This window comes from Acomys russatus, chromosome 24 (assembly GCF_903995435.1).
Source record: "Acomys russatus chromosome 24, mAcoRus1.1, whole genome shotgun sequence".
In the NCBI taxonomy this organism is placed as follows: Eukaryota; Metazoa; Chordata; class Mammalia; order Rodentia; family Muridae; genus Acomys; species Acomys russatus.
The window spans coordinates 21273920-21285995 of record NC_067160.1 but is presented as its reverse complement, the minus strand read 5'-3'; the positions used below and the strand labels follow the sequence as shown (position 1 = coordinate 21285995).

The 12076-nt window shown below is 38.2% G+C and overlaps 1 protein-coding gene across 1 annotated transcript in view; it reads right to left on the bottom strand.

The window, feature by feature from the left end:
- Positions 1-11825, bottom strand: part of Slc38a11 (solute carrier family 38 member 11) — a 39283-nt gene extending 27458 nt beyond the window's left edge. Inside the window, exons 1-5 of the mRNA XM_051166584.1 lie at positions 11751-11825; positions 8524-8658; positions 7221-7286; positions 5939-6045; positions 3552-3631 (exon numbers count right to left, since the gene is read on the bottom strand). Coding sequence (XP_051022541.1) covers positions 3552-3631; positions 5939-6045; positions 7221-7286; positions 8524-8658; positions 11751-11811 — 449 coding nt within the window. The 5' untranslated portion in view covers positions 11812-11825. The remainder of the gene's footprint in view (positions 1-3551; positions 3632-5938; positions 6046-7220; positions 7287-8523; positions 8659-11750) is intronic.
- Between the last annotated feature and the right edge of the window lie 251 nt (positions 11826-12076).

The window sequence follows — 12076 nt, the reverse complement described above, 5'->3', positions numbered from 1 at the left end:
AGGATAGCCAAGGCTACATAGAGAAACCCTGTCTTGAAAAAACCAACCCCCCCCCCCCCAAAAAAAAGTTCCTGGAAGCCTGATGTGGTGGCACACACCTTTAATCCCAGCATCTGGGAGACAGAGGTAGATGGAATCTGTGATTTTCAGGCCAGCCTGGCCTACATACTGAGTTCCAGGACAGTTGGAGTTACCTAGTGAGATCCTGTCTCACTCCCTACTCTCAAAAAAGAAAGTTAACAGAGGACTTTTAGATTCATCTTTTGACTTGAGCTATAACTTGCTCAATAACTGTTATGTTTAAAATAAAACAAGGTGTTTTAGCTCTTTCTTTTTCTCAGGCCAGCTTTCCTTATTTATACCCTTTATCAAATAAGGAGTTTGGGAGGACAGAAGAAGAAAATGGGGGGGGGTGTTCTAGATTCATTGTTTTCTACTGAAATAACTTATTGTACATTGTTATATCATTTTTTTGAAAACTCGAATGACATAAAAAATAATTTGTTTGAAATATTGTGGGATTAAAATAAGTTCATTAAATAATGTATCCAGGCTCCAATAGGAGTACTTTTTTTCCATGAGAGTATTTGTTATTCATTTATATCTTAATTTCTTTTGTAAGTGTGTTCTACCCATATGACTTAATTGAAACCCCTGTAGTATAAATGGGCACTCTAGTTTTCAGGGCACAGTGGCTCTTCCACGTTTCTAATCATTACTGCTCTGATGTCTCTTGGGGACACTCATTTTCCTATCCGGTCTAGATGCATTACTAGGTGTGATGTCACTTGTGACCAGATCACAATCAACTCAACACAGATCCAGGGATGGGAACCCTCACAGATCCTCAATGGAGCCAATAGGAAGTGATCCTTGCAGTGGACTGGAAGCACCTGAAAGAAAAAAAAAACCCCTTCTCTTCCTGTGGACTTAGACCTGAATAGACCAAAGTTGAGACTACCTGCTGTTATCTTACGACCATGAGAAGGGATTTCAGAATCTAGAGTTCAAACAAGAAGAAGAAAAAAGGAGATAGATGAAAAGAAAAGCTATGGCTGACTTCAAGAATTGAGCTGCTGGATACAACCATACCCACAACCATACTCAGCAACCGACCTTGACCCTTATAGTTAGCCTAATGAATTGTCTTTGACTTCAAGTTTGATTCCATGATTGTCATTTACAACAAAAACAGCAGCAATTCATACATCATAAAAGTTCAGTGATCCACATCTGTCAGAACTAATCATTCTCTTCTTCAGATATGTACTTTTATATATTTTAACCCATTTTTATTGATCCTCTCTTGAATCCTGTCTAATTTATTAAATTGTATAATTTTAGGCTTAGAATGGACAAAGTAAGGAAATTAAAGCTCGATGGGCACCAGGGTACATTTTGCGTACCTAAGTGTCTATACAAAGTTTAGTTGTACATACAGCAGTTCTGTTTTAGAGTTCTTAGTTATTGATTAAAGTGCTATAACAGAAATGTCATACGAAGGACAATAGTTTTAAATTTGATTACATGTTATTATTTCCATACTGCTTATAAGATGCAAATATTAATGACATCCCATGTAAAGGTTGTTTTGTTTTTAAATGGCTTTTACTTAACTAGAAAAAAAATAGGAAAAAAAAAAAAAAAACAAATGTTGCCTCATTTTTATATTTGTGCACTTTCTGGAAAGCAATTAAATTGTCTTGCTACTGCAATTTTTATAAAGCAGAGGCCTAGAAAATACAATAAAACTGAACATAATTTCCAAGAAGAACTGAAAGTCATTGGGTTGTGGCTATTTGAAATCATATCAGAAAGCAGAATTTATGGCACTATGAGTTATGGAAAAGGAAATTGAATTGCGTTTTATTTTTAAAACACAACTACTAAAAAGGTGTTTCCATGGTAACAAGGTCACTACCAGCAGCCATTACAGACCTGCTTCCCTTCTGATAGTGGGTTTAAAGATCTTTTTTTCAAATATCATTTTAGAAGACCTGTCAGGGAGGGGCAGAAACACACTGTTTTTCTGATCATTCATCTGAACTGAAAATGAGGAAAAGCACACATGGTGTATTGGATTTCTCATGTTTTATGGAAAATAAGCATCCATGCCTGTCTTATTTTCAGAAAGAAGCCTGCTTGACTATCTACTGTGCCAACCTCCACAGATTTCATTAGCCTGATTGTAAGCAGGGGAAGCAGAAGATGTTTGCAGAACTATTCAAACAGACATAAAATGTGGCACCATATGAAAAATACATACTTCTTAGACATCTAAATATTGGAAGAGTTAAATAAATAATCCCCATCATGGTGAAAATTCAGTCTGAGATAAAATATTATGTCACCAGTAGAGGAAATTAAGGCTACATTTTATTTAGAACCGAAACAACCAAACAGCTCTTTAAGCTCTTTAGTTGCAAAATAAGCTCATTTAACCTGACAGGAAGTGAATGTCAGTCCCTTCCTCTTTTCCCTGATAGTTTTCTAGAGAGCGTTATTTTCCCCTCTATACAGGGAGATCAAATCAAATACATTTCAAAGCGGCTAAGCTTGTGTAAGGGCTGGATTAGTGATACCCCAACATTTTCTTCCCCTCCCTCCCTTCCTCCCTCCTTTTCTCTGTTCCTCTCTTTTCTTCCTCCCTCCCTCCTTCTCTCTTTCTTTCTTTCTCTCTTGTTGATCTTGTGTATTGACTTTAGGGTCTGCTTGCATTCTAGCCAGACACTCTTATAGGGAGTTACACTTCCCAGCTCTCTGTTCCAATTCTTATGGTAAAGCCCTGATGCTTCAGTATGGTGGTGTCTGACAAGAAGGCCTTTGGGAGATAATAAATCCCAGGTGAGGTGAGGAGGGCAGCAACACCAGAGCTGGTTGCCATGTGAGGACCTGTAGCAAGGGGATAAGAGACTCTCCTGAATCAAACCATGTTGGCACACTGGTCTCAGATTTTATACCTACTTGAGTCACAATTTTTTTGGCATTATTTTATGGCAAGCCAAGATGCTTTTCATAAGCTTATGTCCTAGGAAGCAACTTTACAAAGCAAGAATTAATCAAGAGAGATACAAATTACCTGTGCACTGCACTATCAATCAGATCTATTCATTGAGTCTCTCCTTTCCCCTCTTAGAGACCAGTCATAGCCGATACAATATTCCTTGCTTTCCTTAAGACATGGCTTAAACTAATTTTCTGTTGTTTAGTAAATTTCAGGTCCCTCAGTGTATTACCGACTGTAATCCTTTCTCTGATTCTTCTGGGTATTAGCTGCATGGTTTTTCTTATTGCTATGTGTATATAACCTCTTTCTTTCTTCCTTCTTTCCTTTCTTATTTTCTATTTTGAGACAGAGACTCCTGCATCACAGTCTGGCCTTGACCTTGCTGCATAGCTGAAAATGACTTTGAATTCTTGACCTGGCTGTTTCCTCTTCCTGGGCCCTGGGATTATAGGCATATATTGCTTCACTTTAGTTTTCGTATGTTTCTAAATACGCTGTATGTCAGCAAATATTGATATAAAGACAAAGATACAACAACACTTACATGTTTGGCCCCAAGGAAACTGCCCTTGTCATTACAATGCCAAGAATTACAGTTGTCAAAATTGTAGAAATGAAAGAGATCTGCAAAAGGAAATGTGAAGACATTGTCAGAACAAGATGCAGATAATTTATTTCAAACAGTGTATCATTTAAAAAAAAAACATGTGAACGTATTCATAGATTGTTTTTATCTAGTTCCCTAAGTGGCTTATAAACTTATAGGTCAGTCTATATACTTGTAGGTATGTAACTACTTATCAGATCATAATCATTGTCCCTGAGCCACAAACAGAGGATCAAGGGTCCACTGTGATTTTGCATCAAAGCTTTAAGGGCTTTTACTTACTTCCTGCACAGGCTACAAAGTGAGCACTTTCAATTTGTAAAAGTAAATGTGAATTATCTGTTTTTCTTCAGGTCCTATTTTAGTAGTGAATTAAACTGCTTTGTATCTATAATTGCTTCTTGTATTTTTATCTCTCCCGTCTTCTTTTTAACATAACATGCACACACTCGTCTCCATTCCTTTTTTTAATGTCTGCCTTTTCTTCCTCTGCCTCTCTAGCTCTGTTAGTCTATGCTCTGGGTGCAGTTTGCCCTTTGCCCTGTGTTTCTAAGTCTGTTCTTTGTCTTCCTCTCAGCACTGTGCCTATTTCATCTGGTTAAAACGCAAGCTGCTGTGCGTGTGCTTGTGCTCTGTACAACTTATTACATTAGGGTTATGTTTTGCTACTTCATTTAAAATGGAGAAGCACATTTGAGATAGTTTCTATGACAAGTTAAAAAAAACAGGTCTCAGATTGGTGTGGATTCAAATGCAAGCGGTATACTCCAGAGAGAGCCTGCATTGTGCTTTGTTCATTGGGATTTCAGTATGACCCCTTCAAGGGACATGTAGGAAATTAATATGTTAATTATTGCTATTTTCATGAATGTTTTGCTTTCTACTCTCAGGAAATAGCATTTATGTATCTACATTGAACTTATGAAGTGAAAAAAATGCTACATCATTGATATAAACAGATAACTGACATATAAAAAAATTTCCTTTTAATACACTATTGTTACGAAGTTTTTTGAGACAAGGCTGGCCTAGAATTATGTGTAGGTAAGGTTGGCTTCAAAGTACTAGATATTTTCCTTCCTCACCCTCTAGCTCCTAAATGCTAGGATTGCAGGTATGCTCCATCATGTCTGGTCTCCTTTCACTACACCCTTGCTTATTTCTAGATAGATCTTAGGCATGGAAGGTCTGGTGGTTAGAACACTCCGGCATGCTGGCTTTATGTGCAACTCTGCCTGAAGAAGGGACCTCATTACTGGATACACTATATGAACATCAAAGGACACAAGGAAATGTGGTTGATGGTTGCAGTTTTTAAAGCAGACCGTAAAAGGATCATGTGATTAACCCTTTAAAAACATCAGAATGTTCAACTATGTAGATATGGTACTAATTATATTTTGGGTGAAATAGAAACATTCCTTGGTAGTAAAGGAATAAAATACAGGGAGATAAAAGGTAGTCTATGTAAATAAGTTTATGTGGTGAGCCAAATAATTATTTAGTTAACTTTATTAGAAAGAATCTAGCATCATTGGCCAAATTTTCAACAATTGATCAATCAACAAATTAGTATTTAAATTCACTGGGTGGAAAATATACATAATAGACATTGTAATTTATAAATAAAAATATTTTATATCATTTAAATGATTAATCCTTACATATAATTTTATTTACTGTTTATTTCAACTGATATACAACACACAACAATATAGATTGTGAGAACCACAGAAAGTTTGTTACAGGTATATATTGTACAGTGCTTAAATAAGATAAAACATTTATCTCTTCAAACACTTCACATTTCTTTGTGGTGCTTAGTTTAATCACTTAAATTATCAACAAAAAGGATGAGACAATATCTGGTAAAGTAGACTTGCTTTAGATATAGTTCTTTGTATTTTCTAAATTTAAAGTCCATTGTATATCATGTTATCTACTTTAGAGGTGGAAAAGGAATAATATATTTTATTTACATTTAAGCATCAGTTTTCCTAGGTGAGCTAATCACAGCTCAAGTATATTTGTAACTATAGTTGAATTGACTATAGATCCTCAGACATAAGCCTATTTAAAATGTAAAAGCAGGGTTGGAGAGATGGCTCAGTGGTTAAAATCACTCCGTGCTCCTATAGAGGACTTAGGATGGATTCCCAGTGCCCACCTGGCAGCTCACAAGCCTCTGCACACATTCCAGTGCCAGGGATCTGTTGCTTTTTTTCTGGCTCCTGCAAGCTCATGGTCCACATACATACATGCAAGCAAAATACTCATTTACATAAAAAACAAAATTAAATAAATCTTTAAAATGTAAAAATTACCTTTCCAAGCTTTGCTATATCTCGGTACAATGACAAAGGCAGAGTAACTGTGACCGTTGAAACCACAATAATGAAGTGTCGACTAATAAAGAAATTTCCAGGATCAACTAAAATATAGTGAATGTTATTTAGTGTACAAATATAAATGACACATTGGTAATATATTATGAACAATGAGTTTAAAAACATAAATCACATATAAAGATGATTTGGGGTTAATGAACATAAGAGTCATGTTAAAATAGAAACGCCACAAAAACATAAATACAAAATAAGCCAAGAATAAGCCTATACTTTATATGTTGGCATAGACTTTTACATTCCTATGAGTAGCCTCTTTAGAAAATATTTATTTATTTGATGTGCATGGCTGTTTTGCTGTATGTATGTCTGTCCATCATGTGTATGACTAAGGCCCATGGAAGCCAGAAGAGAGTGTTGTGAGCCACTACGTAGATGCTGGGAATTGAACCTTAGTCCTCTGCAAGAGAAGCAGATGCTCTTAACCAAAGAGCCATCTCTCCAGTCCCAATATCCTTGAAGTCAGTGTCTCTGCTCCTATACTGCAAGCAACCATACTCATGGTTTCTGAATTATCCTCATATCCATGACATGGTGACATGCTGAACAGGAAGTGGGTTTGTGATACATGTACAGTTGCCCCACAATGGAAGCCCCACAAATGTCCCTTAGCCGAGTGATGCATTAGTTTTTTTGTATTTCCACAGTATAGAATACCCTTAACAATAGAAATATATGGCAGGTTCCTGACAGAGCCACAGAGAGTGCCACATCTCAGTTACATACAAGCTGCTTAGTGCAAGAAACCAGACTCAGAAAACTACATGGTTTTTGGTGGCATTTACATGGTAATCTGAAAAAAAAAAAAAAAACTACAGAGAAATCAGTAGGAAGTTTATGAAAGCTAGTAACATTTTTGTTTGTTTGTTTTTTGTTTATTTTTACCCCTGTATGTCCTGGAACTCATTCTGTAGACCAGCTAAGCCTGGAACTCAGAGATCCCTCTGCCTCTGTTTCTGGAGTGTTGGAATTAACAAAGCAATGTACCACCAGTCTGGAGAAAAATAGCAACTTTTAACCATTAGTTAAAAGCTAATTTAGAGTTGTGGTCTAGGATGGATGCAGATTATGGGAGCTGCAAGGTCTGTGAGGTGGTCAAGCCCTTCATTCAAATATTTCATCTATACATGTTTAATGAATTACATGATAGCCACACAAAATAAGCTCATTCAAACTCGTCAGATTTCTCTTTTTTACCTACCTCCTGGGATCCTTTGAAAAACTTTGCTCAAAGTATCTCCAGTTATTATGTTGTAACTTATCATAGCTGAAAACACAATGACAAGAATGGGCAATTATAAGCCTGCACGCATCTTATCTTGCGTATTCTGAACACTAGCAGTTATTGCTTTCTAAATGCTTACATAAATTGTAACATGCGTTGCATATGGTTTCTAGTATGTATAGATTAATGACAACATGACAGATTTACGCCAGGGTGTCAACTTGAGCTTCAAGAAGATTTTTACTTTACAAATTGCTTGATCCAAGAATGCTCTCAAGCACTGAGTTTTGGCACTCACTTAAAATGTGGTTTATTTTGTTGTTGAGGGGTTAGTTTCCAAACGCCTTTTCAGGAACACATGAGTGCTGCCTAAACTTAAAAAAGCATATAACCCTAGTAAAATTAGAAGGCAGCCCCGCAAAATGCCCCCAGTTGAAAATGCAAGGCTTTTGAAGGAAGTATATTTTTATGTTTCTGAGAGAAAGCATGGATTTATTCTCAACTGTAGCTTCTTTGATTTTAATATAAGATATAAAGTCAATATTGTTTGAAATCCTCAAATAATTAATACTATGTTTTATAAATAAAGTTAATCTGGTCACTCAGTTATATGAACATTTTATCCAACTAAAGAAGTGGGCAACATTTTCACCATTGTAGTACAAATATCGGTACACAGGTCCCTCAAATCCTTGTTTCCAAAAACAAAACAAAAATCAACTGTATTGAGACTTAAAAGAGACTTATTACTTATCTCACTCACTTTAAATCCCAAATTATTGTGAGTATGCCTGTGTGTTTGTGTGCGTTTGTGTGTGTATTTGTGCGTGTACATGTGTGTGCATGTGTATGAATGTATATATTTTTGTGTGTGATATTTGTATATATATGTATATATGTATATACACACTGCAGAGAAAGGAGGAGGGAAGGATGAAAGGAGGGACAGAAGAGGAGGGAGGGAGAGAGAGAGAGAGAGAGAGAGAGAGAGAGAGAGCAGCACAGGTAAAGAAAACCAAAACATTAACCAAATCCCCATTTGTTTTAGAAAAATGCTCACAGAATATGTCAAAAGAACAACAACAACAAAACTAAATAAAAAAGAAAGAAAAAAAGAAAAGGAAAAAATAGTTAAGATGCCAACACTTAATTTGGAAAACACGTCATCTAGTAAATTTCTCTGATGGCTCTCAAATGCCTATTGAGGCTGCTGGTGTTCATTCAGAAAGAACCATGTTGGTACCAATTATTGTAGCATCAGTCTTCACATCCATCGTACCTATGAAAGGGTACATAAATTGTAGGGCAGAGAGCAGCATGTACCCTGGAAAGCCGAAGGTCTTGTTAACTAAGGACTGGTAGGAGTCTGTTCCAGAGAGGGCACCTCCTTTTATCAACAAAACTAGGGAAAAGTCTGTAGTAAAACAAAACAAAACAGAACACAAATCATGTTGGAAAGCATTTGATACAAAGGCTTTGCATGCTTTGAATTGTCTTTGAGAAAAAGAGAATTGCTTTTAAAACAAAGTTTCACATAGCCAAGGCTGACCCCCAACTTGCCACGTACCCAAGGATGACTTTGAACTCCTGATCTCCCTGCCTCAAGGTCCTGAGTGCTGAGACTATAGGCAAGTGCCGCCATGCTGGGGTGTCAGAGCATGGTGCAAGAATAGAGTTGTGGAGGAAGAAATCTGAGTGCCTTTGAGAAAACTCCAAGAAAACAATACAAGGGTCTCATGACCTCAGTTTCTTCAACAATACAGAATTGGTTTTGGAATGTGCTTTGTGACCCTCCTGGGTGTAGCAAATGAGAGTGAGCTTAGGAGTCCCCACCCTGCTTGCAGTAAAAGGACAGCTAACATTCACTATCTGTTGATCTGAACACTTCATCAGAGAATTTACGAAGGCAAAGGAGGCTGGGTATGATGGTGCATGCCTTTAACACTGGCACTTCCCAGGCAGAAACATGTAGATCTCTCAGTGAGTTTGAGGTCAGCCTGGTCTACATAGCAACTTCCAGGCCAGCCAGAACTATGCATTGAGACCCAGTAATGTACAAACAGGCAAAAGAAAAACTGTCTGGAGATGTGGCTCAGTTGTAGAGTGCTTGCCTGTCATATACAAACCTTGTGTGTAATCAATCCCTAGCCACACATGGATGAGACACGGTGGCCCATGCCTATAATCTCAGCACCCAGGCGGTAGAAGCAACAGGAAGGTCAAAGTCATCTTCTGTCCCACAGCAAGGTTGATGCTAGCCTGTAAATCAAGTTTTGTCTCCAAGAAATCTAGCGACAAGCCACCGTCTAATTGTAATGTTACCAAATAATTTCCATAGGGCCAAATGGCTAACAAGGACCACAGGGCGAAGGAGACAGGATTTAAATTCCAGCCTCACTCCAGAGCTTAAGATTTTAATCATTGTGTTGTACAATAGAGCTGTTGCGCTTGTAAAATTTACAGCAAAGACTGATTCCATTAAGAAAGAATTTTAGTGTTAAAGAAAAAAACGAATATACTGTGTTTGTGGATTTTGCTCTTAAAACATAAGAAAGGAAATGAATCATACTGTTTGGCTTTTGTAAGGGGAATCTTTTATTTATTACAATTATTCAAGGATTAGGACAATGTTAGTATATGAATGGGTCAGTCATTCCTGCTGACAGTCAGCTGGCAATGCATGACTTTGGTGAGATCGTACATCATGGGTACAGCAGCAACTGGACATGCTATTTCCACCATGACCTATTTACATGTTATATGATGGGAGTAACCTAAACCACTACTTTTCTTCCAATCCTGATTCACTGGGTGAGATGTTTAATTTTCTCTGCCTACCGATTTATGATTATGTGTTTACAATGCACTAACGCTATAGTAACACACCTGGGTAGAAATTAAATGTCAGCATTACCTGGGAAGCAGGAAATTAAAAAATGACGAGGCTTTTCAAGGATACTTTATGTTCATATGCACAGATAAATATCTCTCTCAGCCAGTCCTGGCTAGAGAAGCTTCTTTTTGCTGTGAGAAACAGTTGATGCAGAGGATCACAGTTGACAGAATAGCTTAACGCTAACTGGGACATATTAATTGCTTCCCTTACAGCTCAGGGACCATTGTAAAGAAGGAGATGAGGAACGTAGGTGCTAGAGGAAGGAGGGAGTGCTATGAAACAGTGTTTTCCAGACATGACACAATACTTGTACTCATGAACTCTTTACAAGGGTCCATCAACAGTTCATCATGCCCACTGGGGAGATGCTCATGAGACCCCACATTTCCTTGTGAAGCTCCTGACAGTTAATGTGTCTGGGTGAGGGACATATCATTTTCATCAGTGGTATAGCCATTGCTAAGTTGCCTATATTCTATTGATAATCCTTCCCTCTGCTTATGCAAACAACTGAAATTAAAATCACTGGGACACACACACACACACACACACACACACACACACACACACACACACACACTTCATGAAAAGAATGGATAAGACAGAGGAAACAGGTATCATGGAGGTAGTCTTGGGTGGAGACTAACAACACTCCAGGACTGGGGGTGTCTCTCTAGAGCCCCAAGTATACCTCACAGTGCCTTACCTCTTCCGTGTGGTGGAAAGAGGTTGACTGGAGGAAGGGTATAAACTCACAGGGACTGGGCTGTCTTGAGGCCCAGACCGCAGGTGCTGAGGAGGGACAGTTGAGGGGTTTTGCACTGGTTCTCACAAGGCGTCTGTCTAGACTACCACTTATAGCTGTCACCACAACAAAACAAAAGCAAAAACTTAAACAAACCCCTGCATCTGTTAATGACCGCTGCCTCTTTCACAGTGATCCTAAGGGGAAAGGCATCGCTTCATGAAGTAAGCTGGTGGGCTGGCAGGGCTATCTGAATTGAGGATCACAGCAAGGAGAGGGGATTGGGAGTACTGAGCCTCCCTGTGCAGGAAGCATGGCAACATGTGGGTGTGACTGGATGTTGCATGAGTGGGGAGCAGAAAAGAAAGTGATTTAGAAGCAGCTGTCTATTGTACCAGAAGGCAGTGGCCGAGACAGCACACAAAGGCAGCACTGGAGAGAAGAGATGGGGCCAGCCGTGCCACATAAACACCAAGACTCCAGTACCACCTACACAAACACAGCTGATAATGGCTGCCCATCTACCTGCACCTGCCACCCAGCCCTGCTGTGGGTGTTGGGAAACACTGTCTGACCAGCTAGAACCAGCCTTGGAAATGGCTTTCTCAGCTACCACTTTCTGCTTGATGTGAAAAAGACACATGACCAGCTTTAGGCTTGATGCTATAACATGCTACTTTTACTAATCTGTTTAAAGGATTAGGAAGAAAAAGCAAATCTCCTCAAAAGAGGTGCTTAAATTCCTTAGGGAGCTTTGACTCGCTTCTTAGTTAACTAGGAAATTCAATTGCAGGGTATGTTTGTGTAAGTAAAGACATCTTTGCCCAACTTTAGATGTAGGGACATGCAGTTATATGCTATTTACCTGTAATGTAGGAGACCCAGGATAGAAGCAGTATTCCCAAGGGAAATCCAGCTTGCTTCATTGAATAGGGCAATCCTGGAAGATCATAAAATGCCCCAACCCTGGCATTAGAAAGACAGACAGAGATGCAAAAATATCCCACAACTCATATATAGAATGTAAAATAAATTATGTTTGTAAGGGATTAAAAAGTTCTAACATGAGAGAAGATAGTCCTAAATCAAATATTAGTGTATTAGCACTTATTTCAGAATGCCATTAACTTAAGGACCTGTCAAGAAAGCAAGCACATGAGATGACAGAAGAATGAAAAGGTAGCAAAGGAA